A 27,905-nucleotide genomic window follows, 5' to 3' on the forward strand; every position below is an offset into this window, starting at 1 on the left:
CACACAAATATTTTAATGATGAATCACACATCAGCAATAATATACAATGTTCTCATGTTATATATTTATATATATATATATATATTTAAAATTTAAGCCATTTGAGTAGCATTCATTTTTAAACGCTTCAAATATTACATAATGTCGATATAACATTTTTGCAGAAATAAATATATTGCACTTAAAACGAAATTTCCAGGTGCCACATCATAAACCTTTAACAATTACAACTGCATTTTTTCTGGCATAAAATACATCTGTATAGATTACACTTATTTTCAGAGAATACACTCATTAAGGCAACAAAATGACACATGAATACAGGAAACTAATAACATAGGCAAAAGTGAATCCAGTTAAAAAAGTCAAAGAGGATATGTCCTGTTTTTTTCAAAATGTGGTCTCTCTGTTATCCTTTCTGTTATCAAGTAAGTAGGTAGGATAAACCTGTGCTTGGAAATGGGGTTATTGACTAAATGAGGAATATTGATTTACCTTGCAAATTTAAATAAATATCGAGCAAGCTGCTGTCCATAATATGACAGAGAAAAATAGATGGCAATTTGGATTATTTTTTATCATGGGAATTCTTTGCAAACTTATATACCAAATCTGTTGTCTCCTTTTCATGGATGTATTTGGATGCATCCACCATCTACTGGAAAAATAAACCTGACCTACAAGTAATGATGTCATACAAGCAAGGCATGGTAACCAACCCCCATAAAAAAACAGTTTAGATTTACAGAAAAATATTAGGTCCACTTGTCTGTAATCATATACAGATGAATGTACTGGTATATTGACACATTTTAGGGCTGGTAAGAGATTAACCCGAAATCAACTAATGACCTGGCAATCAAGCTTTGTTTAAAATCATTTTCATTATATTGGTGACAAATAATTAAACAATTAGTATTGGGCAGCATTCATCAAATATGTTTTTGAACAATATGAAAATGTTAAATAATCCCAGAGTGTGAAGCCATTAACCTAAAAAGCCATAGGTAATCATTTTATTATACAAGATGTGATAAAAATTTAAAAATTATTGTATCTAGAAATCCATGTGACAGCAGCAGTTTTTTTTTTATTCTGCTCAAAAATCTAATATAATTCAGTTGGCTCAAATCAACTCTCACCACTCACTTGCTATAATTTCTTTGAAAAGTATGCATCTCTTAAGTTAGAATTCAGTGCAGCATAGTTGCTTGGGATTGCTTGGTGAACAGCACATTTTTGTCTTGTCCCATGTTTGACCAACATTGTACTTCTTTTAGAAATGATCCCAGTCATTTGGAAAAGTTCCAAAACATCTTGTCCAATAGGCAGAGTTAAGAGTGTTCCTAAATGTCATGACTGTACAAATCTGGGGCTAGGAGACAAGTTTCCAACATCAAAATCAAATCAATGCTGTTTTGGCTTTCCAAACTATTGTAATTTTTCAGACCTTAAAAGCACTACTGAAAAAAAAATTTCTCATCTAGATACACAGAGAGCTTGTGTTTGCCACAAAGTGAAAGTTGTGCCCTTAAATGAAAGTTTTTCTCAAACATAAAAGATTTAAAAACAAATATAAAGTACACACCATTTGTTATTGCTGTAAATTGGCACTGGAGTGCTGGTGGTCACAAAATCCTATGTGTTTATGTTGTAGAAAACCACAATTTTATTTATCAGCAGATACTACAAAGGCTTGTGAAAGGCAGAAAAACATAGGCAGAAAATGAAATTTGTGTCCATTGTTACATGTTGCGACATTGTGCTGGTCCCTAAGATGTTCACTGATCCATAGAATGTTTTAACATGCACTAAATCTGATAATAAATAAGATGCATTTCTAATGAAACAGGAGAATAGCAGCAACATGCTCCTAACAATTATTGCAATGTATAAGAAATCTGTCTTTACAGTACTACATTTAAACTATATATATTTTTTTTTGTCAGACACTCCAGTTGAAATATTAAAGCAGCAATGGATGCTTACCTAAAAATCAAGTGTAAAAGCAGGAAAAACTAACCAACATTCAACACATCTATCAAAACTGTACACCGTTTACAGATCATCTCGAGACCAGTTCTAATTTGCCAGATGTCAGTGCCAAAAGGTAAAGGTATTGTGGAGAAATCCAACAGTGGAGAAACCATTGAAATGTGTGTGATGTTTTTCTTTAGCATTTTTTAGGCTTGACTCCGTGGTAAAATACATACATCGCTTCTTACATTATGGAGTCACATCAATACAATTAGTGCTCCTTTTCTCATCCTTCACTTGGTTTCATATATTAGTGAGAATTGTTGCACTAGTGACCCTGTAATTGATGAGCTCCTCCAGTCATATATACTTTAGGTGTTCAAGTGCATTATACCAGTCATACAAATGGAGTCATCACAGCAGAGGAGTGACGCAGTCCTTGGATGGCCGCATAAGGTCCCTGCTGGAAGTAGTGATGATACCTGGGCATGTGGAAAGAAGGAAACGAAGGCCCACTACCTTGCATGGTACTTGCAAGAGCTGAAGGGGTAAGTGGCATGCTGAGTCGACTGTAGGGCGGCAAGGAGCCTTGGATTGGGTGAGGAATTGGAGTAGCCAGAGAAGTACTACCGGTGCCCAGGGCTGACAATGTTTGAGGGTGCTGAAAACTAGAGAAACCTGAAGTAGAGGATACCCAGGATGTAAGAGGTAGGTTGTCAGAGGTTGTAAATGCTGATCCTAAAATAAAAAAAAGACACAATAAGCATATTACCTACAGTTTAGTTCAATTTGATTTACATTCTCATGAAAAAACAATTGACAGTTGTGACATTTGTGACAAAATTGACAAAGCTGCCTGCAAGATATCTCTCTGTAAAACATTACAGGGGGGAAATTATCTATTCATCCCTTATATACCTCTACACTTTGACCTGAGTTGTGTATAACTAAACCCAAGGACAAAAATGTATTGTATTGCAGTTCTTACATGTGGTGGTTGCATTAGATTTCTTTTTAAGCTAAGAACATTTTCAGCAAGTACAGAAAATACTTGTCAAAAATGGCATCAGTCTTGTATTGCTTATAATGTACAGTAGATAATACTTTTATTTTGCAAGTAAATAGCTACTCCTATTTTAGTAAATAAAACCCTCTTCTAAAAATTATGTTCCCTTACCTCTGCTCTGTACCACCTGGCCATCTTCTGCCAGGACATCCTCATCTCCTCCATAGGTTCGGATTGGAGATCTTGCGTAAGAATGTTTCTGAATAAGGTTTTCCACACTTTCTCTGCATAAAATAAAGGAGAATTGTATTTAATTTTGCAATAACCATCTTTCTTGTTTTCTCCTAGAAGCAGAAGTATGCATTAAATCATTGCTTACAAATATTAGTATTATATGCTCACTGCTCCATATCTCAAAACTCATTCACACGCATAGCTTCAAGACTGGACCTACATTAAAGGTATGTAGATAGTTGAAGGTGGTGTTAGATGAACCATACTGTGCAACACAGTAGAGCTTGGTTGACTGTCATTGCTGTTCCTCCCTCTCCAAGTATGAGTGCTGCTGTAGAGGGGATAACAGGAGTTTGATATCAAAAGAGATTCAGGTATGCCTACCAGATGCATGTAAAACACATTCATTTTTTTAAATAAATCCACACCTGGATTTTATGAGGTTTTCACATAAATGCCTAAAATGTAGTTTTAGCCTAGGAGGGAAGCTTGTATTCAATTGGGTCAAGACAGTAGATTGTTTTCAGTACAAAAATAATGTGAAATCCAAAATTTATGAGTTGATACAAGAACAGATGGTAAGGGGAACTTTTCCAAAGTTCTTAAGACTGTTTACATATTAAATTGTGTCTGGGTTGACATTATTTGCTTCACCTCTTTAGTAGGTTTCTAGGTCCATCAACCTACTATAATAATTATAACGAAAGCTCACTCTTCCTGCATGTTTGTTAACATTAGATTTAAATTTTAAGTTTGCTATCCTGGCCAAATAAATAAAAGTCTTGCTGATGCATGAAACAGTGGATCTGCTACCCTTAAATAATTCTCAACCCATATAAAACCCCAGAAGTTCTTACTTTGCATGTATAGCAGCCTTTCTCAACATCTTTTTTAACATGGGGGAACCTTTGAAAAAACTTTACAGTTCTTTAGTTAATCCCTTCTATATTTACAATACCCACAACTCACAGTACATGTATCTTACATTGCTGGCCAGTGGGAAAAATGTCAACCTTACAGCCTAAAAGATCATTGGCATCACTTGTAATAAAAGCATATTGCCACTAGATGTCACTAATTGAGAAGAAAAAAAAGTTTATGTATTCTTACAGTAAGATTTGTGCATTGGCTAGACATGGTCATAGAAAAATCTTTTTAGTACATGGTCCTAATTAATGCCGTAATCAAAAAATTGACAAAATATTTTAACTAAGACACTTAAAAAATAATTTCTGAGCGAGAGCACGTTAAACATCCAAAAATGTCTTTTTTCATAATACAAAGTAATTAGTAATTTAAGATAATGTATAATCTGTTTGTATCTTGCCTTCCACGATTCTTATAGATAAAATGACTTAGCCTACAAAAAAGAAAACTAATGCAGGACTGGAAAGCTGAAATATATTACAATTTTTAGTTTTAGATATCTTTAAATAATTTTTTAACATGTGAATAAAATATTGTAAACAATTGTTTCTATCCTGCATGCTAAAATATTTTAGTCACCACCAAAGTGTCTAAAGATATTAAAATACTTATAAAACTGCACCAAAAGTTTCTTTTTATGTAAATGTATCATGCTAATGATTATGTAATGGTTGAACTTTTTCTTTTTTGATAGTCAGGTAAAGTATATTTAAATATACTGATAATGTAATATTTAACTGTATTCAAAAGCTCCAATTTCTGTGCCCATATTAAAAAAAAAAAAAACATTTTATACAGCAAATTTTCTTTAAAGGGATCACTTTGTGTTGTTTTGAGAAAGAAGTTGATCCTAATCAGTTACAAGAAGCAATCCAATTACTCAGGGGTTTAGTGCACTAAACTGACTCCAGACTGATTGAATTTGTTTCTCTGAAGATCAATTGATCTGATTTAGATTTCTCCCTAAAGGCTGTTTGAGGGAAAGGCCGTGTTAAATGTTTAACAATGACATATCGGTCATTACTAGGAAAAAAAACACACACACACATATATATATTTAAATATATATATATATATATATATATATATATATATATATATATACACACCATATATCCATATATACTGCTGGACGTAGATGGTCAGACAATAAAGATTTTATCTGTATGCCCTCTAAGCATTTAGCCAGACAACTGATGTTTTACTCTTATCTTAACATACTACCCAATTATACTAAGCTGGTCATTACTAATTACTGTATAAAGTGCTTTAAGATAATTTATATAATTTAATTTAATTTAGCAAACACTATCAGTAAGCAAAATGAGGAGTGACAAAGTGCTTAGGGTTTATATAGAATAAGTATGGAATTTGAGTACTTGTAGAACAGCACCTTTTTAAGGTAATATGCACCTTAAAGGAAATATACACTTAAAAATGCAGGGGCTGTAGACACAGCTCTATCTAATTATCACATGCACAGGCTCTTCTGGCAACAGTTGTGCTTTGCTGATGTTCACATAGTAAATCAAAAGCTTAGTCAAAATGTATACTCAATGATGTACTAGCTAAATTAAAAGGAAGCAGAATTCTTGCTTTCACATGGTTGAATGATTGAAATAGACACAGCATCATTTAATTCACCAAGCAACATGAATTTTTTACTTCCTTTTAAAAATAATCTTTTTATTAGGTAGATGAGTTGACAGAACCTTTAAAAACATTGTAAGAGGGAGAACAGGCAGCTCATGAGCTGATCATGTGATGTCCATGTGCTAATCATATGCTGATCATGTGATGTCCATGTGTCGATCATGGGATGTCAATAGGCTAACTTTGTGCTGATCATGTGTGGATCATGTGATGTCCATGCGCTGATCATGTGATGTCCATAAGCTAATCATGTGCCAATCATGCACTGAATATGTGATGTCCATGCATGTGCCGATCATGTGATGTCCATGAATTGATCATGTGCCGATCATGTGATGTCTATGTGCTGATCATGTGATGGCCATGTGCAAATCATGTGATGTCAATGCGCTGATCAAGTGATGTCCATGTGCTGGTCGTGTAATGTCCATGCATTGATCATGTGCTGATCATGTGATGTGCATTTGCTAATCATGTGTGATCATGTGATATGCATGCACTGATCATGTGATGTCCATGTGCTAATCATGTGATGTCCATGCACTTATCATGCTGATAATAGGATGTGCATGTGCTGATCATGTGATACCCATGTGCTGATCATGTGATGTCTATGCACTGATCATGTGATGTCCATGCGCTGATCATGTGCCGATTATGTGATGTCCATGAGCACATCATGTGCTGATCATGTGATGCCCGTGTGTTGATCATGTGATGCCCATGGGTTGATCATGTAATGTCCATGTACTAATCATGTGACACCCATATGCTGATCTATGAGTTGTGCAATATTAAACCCAAAATACATTCCTATTGATAACACATTATATTGTCCATTTACTGACAACTTGTCATGGGATACGTATAGAGTACCTGTTTCTGAGTATACCTGTAATGCAGTGTGCAAGGCTCTGTGGTCCGTGAAATACTACTTTGCCTATACATTGTTTGTAGTCATTTATCAACTTTATTGCTTTAAAACTTGTTAAATTTTAGTTTAGTTGGGCTTTAAATTTATAAGCTAATTGCTGTAAAATGAGGCTTTTGCTAGCATCACATGTTGTTTGCGGAAAATGTAGCCGTTTCATCTGGTACTTTGGTTTTCTTTTTTACTTGAGCCAAGAAAAACAGTGAACCACAGCAGGTTCTAAGAGTGAAATTTGGATTTGCTGCAGTTCTAACTATCACATCTCATCATGTCACAGTCATTCTGGTCCTAATTTAAAATGTCAACAAGAAATAAAAAGTGTATTTTTATACATTGTCACATTTAAAGTGTCCATTTCCCATAGCTCATTCTAGTGGATTTGAACAATGTTGGAAAGTGTAACGTGAATGAAAATTCTAGATTCATATCATTTGCCTGTGAGTCTTTTAAAGTAAATTGGGAAGTAGAAAAGTGTATGTGTTTATTGAGGGAAGCTGTGTTTATTTTGTTTACACAATCATGAGCAAAAAAAAATGTAGAAACAAAAACTGTTTTTTCTTATTTACTGTGGTGAGTGAGCATTTTACTTTGCATATTAAGCAGTCTCTATTTTTTCAGTGAATAATACATATGCACACATGCACATTTATGAGAGAAAAAAAGTACAGCGTTATTCACTTTTATGGTTTTACATATCAGGCCAGTAAAAACTCATCTAGCATTTAGCAGGTTCTACAATTATTTAAATCTAACCTCTATGACTCTATAACTCGTAGAACCACCTTTCAGGGCAATAACATGAAGTAATTATTTTCTGTATGACTTTATCTTTATCCCACATGATTGTGGAGGAATTTTTACCCACTTTTCTTTACAACATTGCTTCAGTTTATTGAAATTTCTAGAAATTTGTTTATGCACAGCGATCTCTTTTAATGCTACATCAATCGGGTTGAGGTCTGGACTTTGACTAGGGAAAAGCAACACACTCATTTTTTTCTTTCTCAGCCTATCTGTTGTAGGTGCACTTGGAATCATTGTCATGCTGCTTGATCCATTTCTTAGCTATTGCACAGAGAGCCTCACATTTGACACTAATACATTGGAATAAAGAGGAGTCAATGGTTGACTCAATGGGCCTAATTTAAAAAAGCTTTCCAAGGATGGAGAAGATATATTTTTATTAGTGAACCTGGGTGATCCAGCTAACCTGGACTAGATCTGGTCCAGGTCTGAAAACAGTTGCTAACAAATGATGGATCGCCCAGGTTCACTGATGAAAATGTATTTTCTCCAGCCCTGTAAATCTTTTTTAAATCAGGCCCAATTACCGCAAGGTGCCCAAGTACTGTGGCTGCAAAACAAGCCAAAATCATCACCCTTTCAATGCCATGCTTGATGAAAGCTTGGGTATGAGGTGTTTTATGATGATATGCTATATTTGGATTTCATCAAATATATGCATTATTACCAAACACAAAATGCACTCTGCGTGATGACCAATCATCTCAACTTTTGTCTCATCTGTCCAAAGGTCATTGCTGATGTCTTTTCTCCTTTCATTTGTGTTAACAAACACTTAAATGTTCTAGACCAGCAAACTGCCCAAACTGCTTCTTTTTTTCCCTAACTCCCATGAAAGTGGTAAGTAAGAGCGTACTTAATTTTTCACATACTGTTTCGCTATTTTGTCTTTGTTAAATAAATAACACCTGAACTTGGTAATTGAAAAAAAATTGTGCTATGTTCTAGTCCAAACGAGTACAGCTTATTTCCTCAGTTGTGTATACTTTTGTCATGACCTTTTAAAAATCCCCATTATCTGAATGTTTTAGTTACTGACCTTTTTTAATAACATGAACAAACCTGACCTTTGATGTTAATATGACAAGTGATTAATTTTTCCTTGTTACAATATACAATAACTGCCCAAATAATAGTGCTTTTAAATTCCAGCAACCTTATTGTGTAGAAACAATATTTTTATTAAACTATTTATCTGAAGTTTTTTTGTAGGTGTCTGAGGTGTCTTCTGTCTACATAGAGAACTATAACAGCAAATTTTATATTTCTTGTCCTCTATTTGGGGTCTAAAATAGGCCTGTTGTTCTGCTGGAAATGGATACCACTGCTCATTTCCTTCCAAAGCCTGAAACCACATGCCATTTGGTAAGGAATAAGAAATTGTAAGGAATAGTGTTAAGCTACGTACACACTTCCAATTATTATCGTTGGAAAACGAACGACGAACGATCCTGCACGATATCTACGAACGATCGTATAGCACCGATCCTGCACATAGAGATAACGACACGATCGTTCGTAGATATTGTACACACAATAGATACGATCGTTTGAGCGATAGAGGAACTATGTGCACGACAGGAAGTGAACGAACGTTCGATCATTACGCATGCTCAGACCATGGACGATCAACGAACGATCGTACACACGAACGATGGTCAACGATCGTCGTCCAATCCGATCCGCCGGTCCGGTCGTTCGTTTCCAACGACTTTCCTCGTTCGTCGGCGTCGTTGGTTACTTTTTTTACGAACGATTTTTGCCCAATCGATCGTTCGTCGTTCGTTCGTCGTTCATTTTGAACGATAAAAATTGGAAGTGTGTATGCACCTCTAGCCTTGTCCTGTGGTTTGTTGGTAAACTACTAAATCCTTCCATCTTTCTTATCTCCTCAACATAGAGATTATTTGTTCTGTATTCAAAGATAAGAACTGGAAGTGGTCCTAGAGATATCACACCAAAGTTGAGCAAGATACACAGTGTTCTAAAATTCTGATGTGATGAACAGGTATTTTTGTTGCACTTTTATGTCTATCAAACACACGCATGCACGCATATTTATAACTATATATAACAATGCAATATTGTAGTCCTGTTAATATGGGGATATCAGCTCTAAACCTGCTAAAATGTGCTAGTATCTTTGAGGAAGGAAGAAACTTTTTTTAACAAGACAAAAGTATATATATAAAAAAAATACATAATAAAAATGAGGTAGTGGAAATGATAAGGACTAACACGATTACACAGTAATATGTATCACTACTGGACATAGTTTTAAACAATGAACAGAAAACTATTTTCTTTATCTTATCATATATGTAGACATGCAGTTCCAATTACCTCTCAATATCAGTGAGCCTGGAGGAGTCTCGGAATCCTTTGGCGAAGGGGTTACTGTCAATTTTCAGCTTGGTTATCTATAAAGACAAGGCCACACAATGGCTCCAGGTTTGAAACATCGGCACCACTCCCAACCATCCTACAAACAATTAACTCTCTTAAAGTCACAAACTCCCATCATTATCTTCTCTGCCCTCTTTTATACTATCTGTCTAAAAAAACTACATTCTTTTTTATGTAAAGCTTGCAACATTATATTGCTATTATTATTCCTTTGTAAAATTATTGATAGAGCTGTCCATTTTAAGTGACTGATAATTTTTATGAAATAAAATGTTTAGGTGTCTGCAGTTCAGGTTAATATGAAATAGTTGTTACTATGTAAATTGTACTGTATTGTATTACAGTTTTGCAAATATTGTATAACATACAGATAAAACACAAAACAACCAGTTCCAAGCCTGGTAAAATGTATATATTTGCGGGAAATAAAAAAACAAATTGGCCGTAGATCTCCGCAATGCATTCTCAATTCTCCATGTTAAAAAATCACTGCAAACATTTAAAACATATTTATTGATCTGACAGAAGTCAAGGGTCTTCCTTAATTTCTGTTTGAGATGACAACACACTTTCTCATGTGCACCGAAATCCCAAACAATATTAGGCTACATACATAGGCTAGATTATTGTTGCCCCAGGTTGTATCACTAAATGACCAGCCTGAGATGACCGGTGTCATTTCCTATGGCTGAGAACGCAGTTGGGTCTCCCTTGCTTATCTTCCTCCCTGCTCTTTTTCATAGAACTTAACAACAGTGTGTATAGTGCTCATTCATTCTACTGTTATTGGAAATAATCACGAGCAATCCTTTCAAGGGACTGAAATCTAGAGTACATAGCTTCAGTCCTGCCCAGTTTTTACTTTACTGGTCTACAAAACATTCTTATCACTATAACATAGGAATACCTTTACCAGTACCATATTACCATATCAATGGAGGTGCAGCTTTGGCATCCCAGGGTGCCCAGCTTTATTTAATAGGGAGGAAGGGCTTGAAGTTCCACAAAATTATATATATATTTATATATATATATATATATACACAGGAAGTTAAAAGGACACCAAATTTCTGGCACAATCAATGGAAAATGAACCCGCCTGAAAGTAAAATGCAATGACCACTGCAGCTGAAATATATTGCATTTTTAATCTTGGCTTTATGTATGTGTCATACATTTATCTAATACTATATAAAGAAAATCTTTCGTTCACTGAAGTGTTTTTATGTCTTTGTTACTGCAATATAGGCCAAACGCCCAAAATCATTTTAGTACCTGCACCATGTGTAATCAACATTCCACTTTTATTTAATCCTAAATAGGCTGGGTCATTTTTGTGGGTTCATGATTTACTTTTAAAGACTTTTTAAGTGTATTTAAATGTTGGAATCAAGACAGAATATCCATTACATATATCTGAAATGCAAATCCAATCCAAAATTGAATGTATTAATTCTGTTTAATATTTTATGTAAACTTCAATCCAATTTTTGATAATAATTTATAATAAACATTAAAAAATTATATAAACAGGATAAATGGCTTGGTAATGGTTTTTATGTATAAGTTGGAAATCTGAAAAGAGTTTCCTATTTTTTGAAAACTTTTATTAAAAAATAAACTTTATTGTGTATATTTGTTAAGCTGGAACCATGGCCTATGTATAGCTTGGCCCACAAACAGCAATAAATATAAATATCTATCAAAAGGCATCTCAAGGCATGTCATTTGACCTGCACTTCAACTCTGTCATGGTGGTTTGACTACTCAGATTGAAACCTGACCTTTAAATCCTAAATTATGAGATAGTTTGTTGAAAATGTAATGTGTTTATCCTTTATCTAATAATGAAAAAGTAAATTGAATCATACCCTTAGCAACAGAAGTGAAAAGGCAGAAAATGTACTTATTCTAATGATTTATAAATAATGGTGTTTTTTTATCTGTTGGAATTTGCTAGAATTTTCTCAACACTCATAAATTACACCCCTGGATACTTGTAATATGTCTTGACATGACTTTATTATAAATAAAGGATTCTTTGAAAAAAATACATTTTAAAATTGGTTTTTTTCCCCCTTTTTAGTGCCATCTGGAACACAGAAATGTTCCTGAAATCATAGTAGTTTTGTATCTTATAAGGGCTATTAAGTCGTTGTATAAAAATAATCAATTACTCATATTTATGTGAAGACAGACTCACCAGTTGGTTTTGATATGCTGTAACAGCAGTAAAAACAGTTTCTTGGAAGATAAATGTCCTGAATTCTTCTGATTTTAAATTCAGTAGAGATGCAGTGTGGTCCTTCTTCTTAATAATATGGACCCTCGGCTGGTACTTGTGCATGGAATTCAGGATAATCTAAGGAAAAGAAAAAATGTAACTTACATTTAATACAAATGTAAGTTTGTATTAAATAAGTGAATATTTGACATTTCCGATTCATTCATTCTCCACTGAATTTGCAAAAAGTGCAAGTTTTGCACATTTAGCGCATCTGCTCAGGTCTGGTAAACAGGCAGTGGCTGGAATAGCCGTACATGTTTGGTAATTGTTGCCAATGTGCCCAAGTTGCTTGTGTATTTTATAATAATGAGCCCTCATGAATTCTTTATATATTACAGTACCTGTATGTGTTAGAAAATTGACCACACAAGAGTGGACCACACAGAACCCCAGCCTAACATTACATCTTACACTGTTGTATAGACTCTTCTCTACTAAAATTGCTCACTTGTATTATGGTAACCCATAATTAAAAATGAAATGTGTGATTTCCTTTTTCCCGTCCAAAACTCGTCATTTTTAGTTATATAGCTAGAAATTCATTCTCTTACTTACTACCTTTATTCAGCCAGGACATGGTACAATGGATTTTTGAACTATATCATATCTTAGGTTTTAAGATCTAAAATATATTACAGATCTATTACGATGTGTATATGAATGCACATTTGTTTCGTAGTCCTTGTTCAGGAATTCCAAAAGTTTTGTAATATATCTTTTTCAGCAGTGTGGACAGCATATTTTAAATATTTTTGTTAGCACCACAAATACTACAAACATATGTGCTGAATATTTGACAATTAACAAGACACGCTACTATCTCTGTTGCTTGAAAAGCTGTGCATGCGTCTTCCTCTAATCATATCACACATGAATACCTCTATCCTCTCCAAATTTTTATCTGTCCAAGCACTTGTGGTTGGGTGAGTAATGCAATCCTCTGGGATGGAGCTGGTGTTATTTTGGTGTATGCACTGTATATGACCTTCCATCAGAATGTACACACTTACATGTCCATGCTGGTCCAGTTCATTGTTTGTGAGCTTGACTTTCTCAAAAGAAACCATTTGCTTCAGGAGCTGCTCTCCGGTAAATGGAGAATCAGGATGCACATATAATCTAGTTGATAAAAATAAATATATATAAGTTATTATGCATAAAATAACTCTGTACTACACAAGAATGGGATCATTTTCATTGCCTAAAATAATGTTATGCAACATAATGTTACTGGCCAACTGACAGACACAGACCGATTCTACAAGTACCATCTAGTGCCTTTTACAATGTTATTTACATTTTCTATTATTTTTTTCTGCAGTAAATTATTGCTTATTAATGTTAACATATTCCTCAAAAATTTAGCACAATGTGGTTAATTTAATAAAGGAATATTGGCTGTTGTGTCTGTTCAGGTTGCAAAGCAAATATTATTTTTTTAATATACCTTGCATGTCAAAGGGTATTTAGATTTAAAGCAGGGTCACCCTATTTCCTGCAAACGCACTTTGGTAAGTGAACAGCCTTTGCTCTTTTTGTTTATCCCAATAATATGTTATCTGAATTTAACAAATGAAAAAATATGAACCATAGAATGTAGAATGGAGAAAAGGCATCCTTTTTGGACAAATCACAGCATATGAACATTTCTTAAGCTACGTACACACTTCCAATTATTATCGTTGGAAAACGAACGACGAACGATCCTGCAAGATATATACGAACGATCGTATAGCACCGATCCTGCACATAGAGATAACGACACGATCGTTCGTAGATATTGTACACACAATAGATACGATCGTTTAAGCGATAGAGGAACTATGTGCACGACAGGAAAGTGAACGAACGTTCGTTCATTACGCATGCTCAGAGCATGAACGATCAACGAACGACCGTACACACGAACGATGTTCAACGATCGTCGTCCAATCCGATCCGCCGGTCCGGTCGTTCGTTTCCAATGAGTTTCCTCGTTCGTCGGCGTCGTTGGTTACTTTTTTACGAACGATTTTTTGCCCAATCGATCGTTCGTCGTTCGATTGGAACGATAAAAATTGGAAGTGTGTACGCACCTTTACTTTTATTTTAACTACTTAATTCCAGATAACATTTATGTCATTTCCTGTACTGCATTAATCACAGATTTTCTGTTCTTGGTTATATTTACAATCAGTAAATAGTAATAATGCTAATATTTTCAGAAATAATTTAAAGCTAACTTGTGTTTTAACCGCCCTCCCAATCTTCAGCAGTGTATATTAAATTTCTTTTTTTTTCTTTTGCTCTCACACAGTTATAGTCAACATCGGAGTTGAAGGGAATTCCTGATACTTCTGGTTAGGGGATGGATTATGTGACTAGGAAATGTGACAGAGCTATGTTAATCAATGTTGTCATGCAGGGATTCTAAAGCGGGGCCTTCCATTTACTTCCTAAAGGCTTATTAGATTGGTGTGAGAAAGTACGGTATGTTAAGTTTATAAGTCCATTAGGGGCTGAATTAAAGTAAACCCGGCAATGCACATAGTAATTTTAAAACTACCCTTAAAATGACAAGTAAGGAGACATCTGCCCATCATTTGTAGTGATTGGACTCGATGGACATGACAGTGTTTTTATCATCTAACCATGAAGCATGGTGGCTCATTGGCCAGCACTTTTGTCTTGCAGCACTAGGGTTCTAGGTTAAAATCTCAACCATGATATTCTCCCAATCCCCCCCCCCCCCTATATTTCAAAACCATGCTGGTAGGTTATGGGCTTCCCCCAATATTGGTACATGGCTATTGTAGGGACATTAGTTTCTGAGCTCCTCTGATTGACAATTACTATTATGTGAAGTACTTTGAAATATTTTGGCTTTAAAAAAATACATAATAATATTAATGGGGCATGTATGGTTTCCCTCTTCTTTATCTGCCCTTATTAGGAAGATAGAAGCCACGTGGAGATGTTCAAGAAAATGAAGAAATACTAATAATCAAGGGTGAATGATTTCAATGTTGGAAGCATATGTTATTACATTCTACATGTACAGCTACCTGGTTGTGTGGTCCAGTCCTCTCATTGAGCCATTGGATAGTGGCAAGATCAGACTCTTTAAAGCCAGCATACATTTGTTTCTTTTAGTGGTTATGCCAACATTTCTCTTAGAAAGATATTATTTTATCAGAAGTGTCCATAACTCCTGATTTGAAAAGCAGTCAGGGAGCTAATTTAGGAAATAATGAAGTAGAAGTATCTATTGTATATAGCAAACTGTTTTGATTTAGAACTTATTTGGTTGTTATTATTTGGTCCACTCTAATTCCAGCTTTGGTAAGTCATGTTTTATAGCTCTTAAAGTATAATTTTAAGGACTATGCTGTATTCTCAGGTTCTCAGAAATGATGATGCAATCTAGCCAGTAAAAGCGAAAAGAATGATATACCAAACCCTTAACTGAGTAAATAATTTAGGGAACACAAAGAAAAAGACTGTAATTAATAAGCTCATAGCTGATATGACAGTGGGAACCATATTAACACAACAGGATTGTTTGCTTTGCCTAATGGTATCAATGTATTGTAAAACATTTGTATGAGTTTCAGATTGCCCTGAAAATCCAAATGATGAAATATTTCCAATAAAGGTTTTTCTCAGAATGATGTTGGTTAAGGGTTAATTATCTTTAGCCTATCTTGATAAAAAGGGCATGATTACCTAATGTCTATGATTACTTTTAGGATTATCTGTAATATATTGCATTGTATAGTAATCTATTATGTAAATAATTTACAAGGGTTAAATGCAGATAATTTTCACTTTGACACTTGCTGCATTGACCATACATGTCAAGTTTAAGCCTTTTGTTCAGAAACCTCACATGTAATTGAGTTTTTATTACAAATAAAATAATTTAAGTAGATCATATCATTATATTTGTTAGGTGTATGCATACACATATCCAATATATTCATAGTCAGTTATTGTGGAACTAACAAATTTTTAAGAACAACTTTTTCGTAAATTAATGAAAGCATGTGCTGAATTCAATGTAAGTACTTTTAAAATATCAATACCATAAAATGCCTGCTGTTTATGATAAAGTAAAACCTTATTTATATTTTATTGAACATTATTTTTTTTTTGATAGCACTATTCCAATCCTCATAAACTTAATCACTGTAATATATCATTTCTATGGCTTAGAATGGTTTTACTTACAGTTTTATCTGCATTCATTTAGGATTATAACAATGGCCTAATTTTTGTATTTTAACTGCTTTGATTACAGTGTAGCAGCAATAACTGCAAACTGGTAAATCAATTTTAGAACATACTAAAGTAAATCTGATATTGGAGAAAAACTGTGGCAGCCATTGCTGACCTCCTTTTGCAAATGCCATCTGCCTGGTGGTGTACTGAGCTTAGTCCTATGTCAGTTAATTAAAACAAGTGTGCAGAAAAATGCCAAAAACATATTTTTCTTAAGATCAGAAATCTAAAAGAAAACTAAAATGGTTTATATTCTTTATAACTATGTAATTGTGTAATTGTCTTTTTGTTAATACATTTATAGTGTACTATATTGTATTTAACCAATGTTTTATATGTGCCTTTTGCTGTTGCAGAATTTGAAGCATTTCAGATTGCCTCTATCTGATTGACACTTCAGATTCAACCATCTGAACAAGAAAGCAGTGAGTAAGGAAGAGGGAGGAACAGTCACTTTTTTGATTTAAGTTCCCTGTGTAAATTTTAGCTAATGCAATCCAGCTGTTTCAACAACAGGCTTCTTTTCAGCAAAAGCAGATTACAAATGAAAAGAAGCCTAAAGCTCCACCTGCTGATATATCAATATTAAAATATAATATATATCAAAATATTTAATGTAATAGGCACATATACATCCACTTTGTGTATATTTTCTGTAGATGTAGATAGACCAAGGTCACCTGCATTCTTAAAATAAAGAGAATGATTTGTAGTTGATCTGGGTTCAGGCTTTTGCTGCTGTATTTTCTATGTAGTTATCTATATCAGTGGTCCCCAACCTTTTGGAGCCTGTGGACCACTAAATGCACAAACTCCGGAGCCATGTATCACTCAAAGGGGAAGAAACTTCCACCCAGATTGACGTAATGATGCCAGAACCCGCCCACTCTCCCATTGCACGTCTGAGCCACAACCCGCCCATCACTCTGAGCCTGCAATCAGTACAAGAGACGTGGTCCACAGCTCTGGCCAATGTGCGAAGAAGGGGGGGGGGGGGTAGTGCACCGACCAGAGCCGTGGCCCACTTGTCAGATGGCCGCAGCCCACTAATGAGCCATGGACTGGGGGTTGGGGACCCCTGATATATGACAGTACAGAAGATGAAGTGAAATGTGTTGGTCCCACCTGCTGGGAGTCGAAGCTTGACCGCAGACTATTTCACTGGAGTCCTAGAAGGATCATTCTACCCACCAGCATCCCATTTCAAATCCAAATCCTGTGCATTAAAATGTGCTGCCCGTCCATTTAGAATAAATTAGCTGCCTTAACTCAGCACACCCCTAGCGTGGTAATGCATCCATAAACTGAGGTTTAGGCTTTCATGCCCAGACCTAGGGGTATGCAGAGGAGCCAGCTGCCTTGGATGCTTTAGGCAAAGATAAACTCACTCTTCCAAACCTGCCACCCCTAGCTCCCTTGCCTGCAATGCTTACTTCTCCCGGTCTATATGCTGACATGAAATGTTTAGTCATCTGAATTGGGCACACTGTATGACGTAATTTTTGCACACTTCTAAACATGAGCATGGGAGTTCATTAAGCAACACAGATGGAAGGTGACACAATTGCATTACAGGTGCAGCTTAAGAAGAAAGGGAGAGGGCAGGTGGTGGTGCACTTTGGCCTATTTGCCTTGGGTGCCCTTGTCCTAGTACTGTCTTTAATACACATAGCAGTTGCTTGCTATTGTATTGGTTGGAATTAATTCTTGCAAATCTTGATTTTAAAATATTTGTTTTTTTTGTTAGTGTAAAACTTACCGAGCAGGTAAAGGAGGATCTGCCTTTCCAGCCACCAGCCATGAAGATCTGTGATAGGCATATCTGTATCTTTTATTGTCCACTGGTACAATGTCCATTAGCACAATATATTTGGCATCTGGATCAACTCCAGAGAACGAAACCCGGATAGTAGGAAACATTCTCCTAGAAAATAAACACAAAATACATGGAGATCACAAAATTATTTCTGTGTGCATGAAAATGTTTTATATTTACAATCACTTTTTCATAAATAGAGCAAAATGTTTGTAGTAAACCTTCCAACTAATACCAAGAAAAAATACCCCATTATTATCTCAATTCCTTTTCACGCTGGGTGATTATTTCTAACAAAAAAGTCCTTTGTATCCTCGAAGAATAAATAGGGTCTCCCAAAGAGGACCCATCACTTAAAGATTGTGTAAACTGCAATTTCAGGTTCCAAAAAATACTGCTTGCTTGGTCAGTGTTTGGTTCTTCCTTTATTACCATCTTAACCTAGGCAGTGAGTTTAAGAATTACTTCAGCAAGGGCAGTTTAAATAATCTCTCAGTGTAAAACTCTATTAAAATATCTAATCCTCAGTTTTCAGCAACTACAGATATTACCTGTTGTTCATGCCAGAAATGCAGCCTTCTTGTCCCAAAATGTTTGACAGAAAGCAAAACAATATTTTCTCTCTTTGGTAAACCACGTAGTGCTCCATCCTAATTTAATGGAAATTAATAAATGCAGACATATTTGAAATCCAGCTTGGGTGGTAACTTTGGCTTCCTCCACAGATCAAGATGAGAGAATTATTACCCAAGGGCAGTAAGTGTGATATCCACATGATTATCAAGTAAAAATAAAGTAACAAAAAATCCGGAAAGCGACGAAGCCTAATGCAGCCAAGCACATTATACGACTGGTAAGCTACAATACATAAATCAATAATAAAGGAAATCTGTTGTTTTTCATATATATGAAAGAAATTAGCTTGATGTAAATACATGTTCCCCTGTGTGTTATTTTTGGTGAAACAATTTTTTTTTTTTAAATCTTCCAAAATTTCTAAATGCAAATACCAATTATATATGTTTACATAAGCTATATTTGCTCATTACACGGTCAGGCTCTATGCTACTAAGTACAGTGCTGTTCAAAATCTACCCTACTTATAGTGGCTAGTAAAAAAAGTATTTAGATTCAATACAATAATAAAATATATAATGTCAAATATTAATATTGCAAGGGTGTCTTTGTCTTTTTACTTTTGCTATTTTAACTTTTACTATTTTGAAATTATTTTAAAGCTGAAAAATTTCAGAAATGTATTTCCAAACTTTGGAACAAGCAAATTGTAATTCATTTTTTTTTTAATCAAAATATTAGCATTTGGCCAGGTAAGTTAGGTCTGAATGATTGGCTTCGCTTCAGTCAGGTTATCTGGAGGTACTTGACCAAACTCATATAAATTGTGTAATAATCAATCATTCGAGGGGCACCTTAGAGCATTTCAATATCATCTAACTTCTAAATTATAGTTTCCCAGTTTTTGCTGATCCCTACAATTTCCAAATGTCACTGTTTTAGTGGAACCAGTCACCAGTTATACTGGAACCCCAAGTAGTTCAATAATAATTGACCAACATACATGTCAATACTAGTTAACAGTTAAACTTAATTTATTTTGCAGTACATGGTTTGAAAAATCCTTCTTGGCCAGTAAACTGTTCCCTCTCTTGTAGAGATCTGGGTAGTCCTCTGCAGTCTACGGTCAATCATGAATATTACAATTGCTTTGTCAACCCAGAAAAAAAAATAGTTTGCTAGCGTTTTTAAAGACTATAGATAGATACATCCTATCTTTATTGATATTTTAGGTTCTAAAATCTTAGAATATCCAGACTGAAAAAGGTGACTTAAGTGTAAATATGGTTGACATACAAAGGTTGTATAGGCTTATGATCAAGGTGATAACCTTCCTGGGTTTAAGGTGCCTATACACGGGGCACACATGGTCACTCATTTACTGGTACATAGACAAGTAAAGAGCCAGACTTGCTTGCAAGGAAATACAAAATTATCACTCCCTCGAAGATCATATATAGCTTAATTATTGCATGTAAAGCTTGAAATCATGATTATTGTTTGTTAATATTGTTCCCTTATTACCACGCTAACCCTAAGACCAGTTCTTTTTAAGGAAGTTAATTTTCTGGTTTAGGCTGTCCATAAACTACGTAATACTTGTGATCAAATAAACAAAAATTTCAAATCACTATTAAGTACAATTATGATTACATTCAAATTTTGGGCATAATATAAGATCAAAATTGTACTGGGCAATATGTTTTTTGAAGAAAACACTCTTTTATTTACCAATTGATATTTTACTTAAGAAAAATAGGTGAAATACTGGTAACTAATTGCAAGGATTGATTTAAGTCAATCACATTTGAATATCGATGAAAAATACCATTGAGGAAAAAAATGCATGGTGTATGCCTTGAACTTGTCAGATCTCAAACAAGTAAGATGAAACATAGCATAATTTAGCCTTTGTTGAATTTTTTAAAAATTATGGGATAATAGACAGCCAGATGGAAACTGTCTTATGCATGATAAAAAAAAACGTGAGCTAATGTTTTTATATAATATGATTACTCAACAATACATAATACTGGAACTGGAAGTACAGCTTAATCTGACTGCATATTAAAATCTTTGCTGTACCAATTTAGTAAATCAAAGTTCAGTATAAAATTTTGCTGTTAGATAGGATAGGAAACACTAACTTTGTTATAGCCTATCCCAGAAATTCGGATATAAGATGGGTTTAATTTTCTTAAGCAAAAAAGATGAAGCTATGTTCACTTTGAATACCCAATAATGGATAATATAAAAAAATACAACATATTTAGGGAAAAATTAGCAACACCCTCACTTTCCCATGATTTCCCCTGTACACAACTGCGTATTCAGTGTGAACACAGCGTCATCTTATTTACTAAGTTTTTAGTTAATCTTTCTTTAACAGAAAACAATACAGAATTAAGAGCTCTGGATACTACATTAGTGTGATAAGTATTTATAGTGGTTTTCCCCCTAGTGAATGTAAAATTACATCAGCAATATTAAGTAACAGCAATTATGACACTGCTAGAATAAGCACAAACATGGTACTTTATATATTGAGAGCATTCCTATATTTACAACATATTCCTTGTAACATTAAGGACCCTTCACACCTATGTATTTTAATGCATGTCAAGGCATGTGCACCGATTATCATTATTTTCAATGTGCTAGTTCAACTGTACAATGTATTAATGTGATTTTTCAATATTTCAATTAATGGAAAAGTGTTATGGGACCTTCCAATGACATTATCTGTAAACACTAGATGTTAATACAATTTGTAAAAACACAATAAAAAGCATGTTGAAATGTGTGAATTCCTCGCCTTACCCATTAAAAATAAAAAAGGCAGTGTAACAGAAAAACTGAATTATTTTACTTAAAGCCATAGGTTAGGTTTATAGAATGTTAATACAAATTAAATGATAGGACTTCCTGTAATACCTCAAACCAAACCAAATGCTGTATATGTTTTATCATATGCTTTCATAAAAATATAGTTATTTACAAACAACACTTCATAAACCTATATTTATAGGGTAATATTTTTATGAAGTAAAGTATTGTATAATGTGTCTGCATTAAATAAATATACAAAATAAATACAAAGAATTTTGTTCTGCATGCATCCTTATGCCTAATTCTTCACTATGGTCATAAGATTCACAATTGTTGTCATTTATTAAATGGGCTTAAAGGATAGCAATTGGTTTACTGCTATTAAAAAATAAGTATTAGCCATCATCAGACATTATGTCTTATGAGCTAATCATGCATGAGATGAGTGTAAGTTATTAACATCAATGTAAAGGTACCAGGTACCTACCATTTTTAAACCCCACAATTATATTACATAATGTATTACATATGATAAGTCTTTACTGCATAAGGCCAGGTATGTTTTCATTTTTACATATCCCTTCACTAATGGAGGTATATAGCTACAAAATGAGGTAAAGCTTTTAACTCAGTTGGAGGTAGAGATTAGTCTCTGGCTTTCGAGAAATGATTGGCCAGGGTTTCCTGGAAGATATTTAGTGTTATTGCAGTTTCTTTCTGGGGTATTACATAGGTCCCGAACATCATGTTAGAAAACAAATTAAGTGTTATTGATGCAGTGTCATTTTTATTGCAATATTGTTCATGTGCTGGGCCTCAAAGATTATATGCTTAGGCTTTGGGGCACCTATTAAATGCATTCCAATATTTTCAATACTCATTCCAGCATGTCATAATGTGTGCTATGAAGCAAAGAACAGGGGTTTGCCTGGAATAGTTTGTAAACTGTAAAGAGTGATTTTAATTCATTGCAGAAAATAATGTAATACAATTAATTAGATTGCTGCCTTTTTTTTGTAATGGGGGCAGTTGGGATCTTACAAGGGCTTTAAAATCTAACATGCCCCTGATTGTATTGCATGTATTATAAATTGCTTTTGCACAAATTTTCTATATTTTAGAAAAGTTAATTTACCTGCCAGACTTGGTAATGATCATTTCTGTCCCTAGGTCATGGAACTTATCCCACAGTTCCTTGGTCTCTAGGCTGCAGGAAATCTTAGCCATCTCCTCGCTGGGGATGATGGGAGTGGTAGGAATAAGAGGTTCTGTACACAGAGATGCAGGACTGTTGCTGCTGAAATCCCCATGAGGGTCCACGCTGGATATGTCACTCAGTGGAACACAGGATGACTTCTCGACAAATTGTTCTAACACAAAGGAAGAGAAAATGTATCATTGACTTGAAATAACAAGGACACAAAGAAGCAGACCTGGAAAGTATCTCTCATTTAAAAGCAATTGAATATACTGGGCTGGTGATGAGAAAGATAAAAGCTGTGCATTAGTGTCTATTCCATTTAAGCCATTGAGAGATATGTATGAAAATGGATCAGAAAGTATCCAGTATGCTCATACATGGGCATTTTTTAAAGGCTTGTATAGGTTTTTCGACACTTAACCTGTAAATATATGTAATTACTACCAATATGCATTGAATTGTGCACAGAGAACATAAAAAAAATGTTGCATTATCTCTTGAAATGAAGTAGCTTACAGTGTGGGTACATTTTTACTCAAATTAATTTATGTTTTCCTGTGGTTAATTTACTAGTCTTGATGAAATGAGTTCATGTTAGCTTTAAATACTTAATCGCATGCGGTGGAATCCTCCTGTGGAATGGCTGGTTGCCCAAATATAGGTTAATTTCCCCCAAACAGGAATCAACTCCTAGATTTTTAGCAGTTGATATACAAGTCCAATCAAGATGATAGATGCTGTAGATTTAGCAGATCAGCACAGAAATGACAGCATTTTCAGCCAATCCTTTATAAGACAAGTTATTATAATGAACATATAAATGTCCTTAAATGGAAGGCATAATTTTGACATGCAGAATCAAATTAAAATTCTCTTTTGCTGAAGGATGACCAGTCCAAGATAAATTCTGATTTGCTGTTCTGAGTGACTGAATTTCAGTGAATGGTTGGTGGTGATGCCAATGAATCAAAAGAAACAGTTGGGGTACCTGTGAGCCTCTGATGAGTAACCTGCTTTGGAGTGCCAAGGGACTTATTGTATTCATGAATGGATATAACTACTAACCACATTTAAATATGCTGAATGCTGCAAATTTACTCCTAGACTACACAATTTCCTGAGCCCCCCTAGGCCTATTCCTTTTCAATCCCCCTAGGCAGTGGGGTACCTGCTCTTTCTATGTGTCATGACCAGTTACATGGGGTGCCAGGCATTATATAAATTGCACTGATCTAATAGACTGATAAATTCATAATAATAATAAATATAATGCAATACTATAAGGAGTTTATTTTTAAAAGGGATTCACAGTGATGTTAGAACGATTGATGAGTTCAAGGCTTTTCCCCAGCTAAGTCTAACCCATTTTGCTCCTGAAACAGCAAGTTCCTGAAATGTTTACCCTAATTGTAATAAATGTATTCATAACTCATACCTATCTTTATACGTTTGTGTAACAACAATAGCTTATAATAACTTGTACTTGTTTCAAATAGCCAATCAAACCACATTCAGGAAAATGTACTGTTTGTTTTATATACTGTCAATCATATTACCTCTTTGAAGTAAGAAAAGAAGCTAGCTCAATTAACTATATGATGTTTGTTTAGCACTAGATGCTATTTTTTAAAGTTAGATACTACATTAAAAATTATTATTTAAAAAAAATTTAGTAACAAGGGGTAAATATAGGATATATTATTATTAAACAATATAGACACAATTTATTTAAACATTTTTCTGTGTGGATTATTAAGCTTTTCAATAACAAATACTGCAATCCTATATACTTTGATGTCAGAAAATAAAACCCTAGTAAATGATTAAAATAGAAATGATTCATATAACTTACTGCCATTTTCAAAATGGGTCTAGAAACAGAATTAGAAACATCCTTCCCAGTCAGTTCTAATATGAAATATTTAGACAGTATAATGATTCCTATGCTTACAATATCCTGTAAAAAGGATAAATACATTCTTTTTCCTCCTCTTTTCATGGTAACTACACTGATAGCAGCCAAGTATATAAAAGAGTGTCCCTTTAAGCCTAAATTTGTCCAAATTGAATAGCCACCTAAACCTCAATCAAAGACAATATTGTACAAATGGCATGTAATTAACATATGTAATATTAGCATACAAGATATAAATTGAAGGAATGTATATATTGAATACAGTCATTACATGTATTGCCTTTTACAGTTACCAGAATACAAAATATTTTATCTACATTATGTTTTTATCATAACATTTATAATATAACTTCTTTAAACAAAACAAATAAGTATAGTAACTTGTAGGATGGCCTAAATTCCTCTTATAAATACAATTCATGTAAGGAGATTGTATGTTAGATATTTTATTAGTAATGTTAAAAACCTACGTATAACCTGCTTATACTTTTATAATTTAACTTCTTTAAGCAAAACAAATAAGTATAGTAACTTGTAGGATGGCCAAAATTCCTCTTATAAATACAATTCATGTAAGGAGATTGTATGTTAGATATTTTAATAGTAATGTTAAAAACCCACATCTAACCTGCATGTACTTTTAGGTAACAGAGTATTAGGATACTATTAGATACAATTGGATACTATTAGGCATTTGAAGCAACTTCTGCGTGTAAATAATTATCTAAAACAATTATTTGGGAGGTCTTTAAAATAATGCATGTATCCAAACCAGTATCATCTGGATTTGTTTTATTAATAATTAAAACATTGCAGAAAAAGGATGGCACAAAAAATATGTAAGGAAAACCTTAACCAGATATTTTACCTCCAGTATATTTTAAAGTTCCACTTTAGCTACATGTTATAATGAGTAAAAGACACATGCCATGAAGTAAGGCAATAGTTGATACAAAAGGAAGAATGTTACTATTTAAAATATAAGGTTGAATGTATCGAAGCTAGTGCTGTATTTGCATTAATGGGTAAAAGATTAAAGGATGTGCTGGAAGTATAATATTATTTTACCTAAAATATTGACAAGTGTATCAGAAGTTCAAAACCAGAGCTATCTAGTTATTTGTATTAAATAGTAAAAGCATTGAAGAATGAGTATGGGATTATTAATATTTCTATGAATAGGAATACTAATATGTCAATTATTGTTAAATGTATCGGAACCAGGTCATTGCAGAATAAGTATGGAGAACACAACGATTTGGAATGAATTAAGTAAACATACTTGACGTGCAAACTGACTTTTTATTTTGTATTCTACCAGAATGAAAAGTAATGTGTCGTTTATACAAAACACCTCTAAACACCAATGTATCGGCATGGATCCTGGAACAGCCAGTCTGGTCAGATCATACAGAAAATAAGTTAACCGAATATCCCATACATTGCCAGGAAGAGATTTTCTCATAGAGGTACAATAAACCCAAAATATTAAGTAACTCTGATAATTGTGCCGAATTTATAACCATGTGCACATTAATTTCAGCTATACCACAAATATTTTTCTATGATGTAAAATAAACAAAGGTGGACTTAAAAGTAAATCGATTTGGAAAATAACAGTTGTAATTTGTACATTAGAATGAATCATTTTACAATGCTAAAAAGATACAAACTAAAATAAAATCATTTCCATAGACCCGTTTGTCTAGGTTCAGCGAACTTGTCTGTCTAAAATTCAGTTTCAGTGTTATTCTACTGACAGATCACAAGCTGTAACAGTGGAAACTACATTTTCCCAGAGAAATAGGTTGGCATTGCATTTTATTTTATGAAGAACAGTTCTGCGTTTGCTCAATTTTCTCCATTCAGTCCCAATTACTGCCATGTAAGATCAGGGTCCTGTCTTTGGCATACAGGGGAGACCTCTGGAGTCCTTGTACCCAAACACTGATAGAGGGAGAAGTAATACCCCTAGCTAGGATATACAGGAGTGTAATTTGTTAACTTCCAGTACCATAGATGCCTATGGTATACCCAGAGCTTTAATTTCCAAAGATCTTCATTCTGTAAAATGTATGTTAGTAATTAAGGTATCTATCGTAAAGAGATCAGAAAAATTGAACTCTACTTGTCCTGATTACTTTTAATAAACATTCACTTTGCTAAAGCTCTACTTCCTCGATAAATCAAATTAATAAAAAAATGACTCAATAATTTAAAAAATGTAAGCATCTTGTGAAAGAAATGGTCTTTATGAATCCATAAAAAGTCTATAAAGTTGTGCGCAAATGTGTGTATAAATGTATATCTACACACCCGTATGCCAATCTGCAATAGTAATCAGTAGCATAATGATGAAATGTCATTTTTATATGTATGCATTTAATGTATGTTTATATGTACTCGGAAGGTTAGGCAAGGTTATGTATGTGAATATATTGTATACATAGACCGAGACAAAAAAGACAGCAGAAAGATAAAACTATAGAAAAAAATATAGATGATTATATAACTTTTGTATGCCAATCCTAATCCCCCAATATGTAAATAGCAGTGATTGAACTATATATATATATATATATATATATATATATATATATATATATATATATATATAGAAGTAATTACTTTCTACAGCATATTATAATAGTGATTGAATCCCAGGCTACTCACCCAATGGCTTTATTGTATTCTCCGTGGTCTCCTTGTCCTTGCCAGAGCCGCTGGACATGAGAGCTGCAATAGAGAAGGCATTCGCCCTGGAGGAGAGCTGAGGTTTGGGAGAAGCTGTGTATTCCATGCTGGGCTTTCTTCCCCGGCTAAAGCAACAAGTAAGAAGCAGACTGAGTACTTCAGAAGCAGGGGTGTAGATCCGATGTTCTTGTGGATATAAGGTGCCAGTAGTTCTCCTATGGAAACATATTGCTACTCAGTTTGGCGTTGAAGTTCCCTGCAGGGGCTGCTGCTCTCCTTGGGATGGTTGGTACTGAGAGTAGGAAAGCTTGGCATTAGATCAGAACTTAGTAGCCTGGTAGGGCGCTGCCGATTGGCTGGAGCTGACTGCCTGACTGGGGAGTTGATGT

The 27,905-nt window shown here is 34.2% G+C and overlaps 1 protein-coding gene across 3 annotated transcripts; it reads right to left on the reverse strand.

The window, feature by feature from the left end:
- Nucleotides 1-27,905, reverse strand: TBX20 (T-box transcription factor 20). 3 transcript variants are annotated; one of them, XM_072412176.1, is made up of 9 exons: nucleotides 27,496-27,905; nucleotides 22,842-23,076; nucleotides 18,245-18,409; nucleotides 13,236-13,344; nucleotides 12,142-12,300; nucleotides 9,876-9,952; nucleotides 3,438-3,548; nucleotides 3,155-3,267; nucleotides 1-2,715 (listed from the first exon to the last, which is right to left on the reverse strand). In XM_072412176.1, exons 1-9 carry the CDS (start codon nucleotides 27,620-27,622, stop codon nucleotides 2,375-2,377), a joined length of 1,437 nt encoding a protein of 478 aa, XP_072268277.1. In that variant the 5' UTR covers nucleotides 27,623-27,905; the 3' UTR covers nucleotides 1-2,374. The 3 variants fall into 3 exon arrangements, with proteins under 3 accessions (XP_072268277.1, XP_072268280.1, XP_072268279.1); XM_072412179.1 differs by lacking the exon at nucleotides 27,496-27,905 and adding an exon at nucleotides 26,141-26,284 and having other exon boundaries at nucleotides 22,842-23,139; XM_072412178.1 differs by lacking the exon at nucleotides 3,438-3,548 and having other exon boundaries at nucleotides 27,496-27,903.

The sequence above is a fragment of the Pyxicephalus adspersus genome, chromosome 5 (genome assembly GCF_032062135.1).
Source record: "Pyxicephalus adspersus chromosome 5, UCB_Pads_2.0, whole genome shotgun sequence".
Classification (NCBI taxonomy): Eukaryota; Metazoa; Chordata; class Amphibia; order Anura; family Pyxicephalidae; genus Pyxicephalus; species Pyxicephalus adspersus.

Bases quoted from the DNA above. Each gene is read 5' to 3' on its own strand.
- TBX20 (XM_072412176.1), bottom strand. From the start codon at position 27,622: ATGGAATACACAGCTTCTCCCAAACCTCAGCTCTCCTCCAGGGCGAAT. The intron at 18,410-22,841 runs GTAAATTAACTT...TTTATTTTCTAG, and splicing joins ATCATTACCAAGTCTGGCAG to GAGAATGTTTCCTACTATCC. The intron at 2,716-3,154 runs GTAAGGGAACAT...TTTTTATTTTAG, and splicing joins CCAGGTGGTACAGAGCAGAG to GATCAGCATTTACAACCTCT.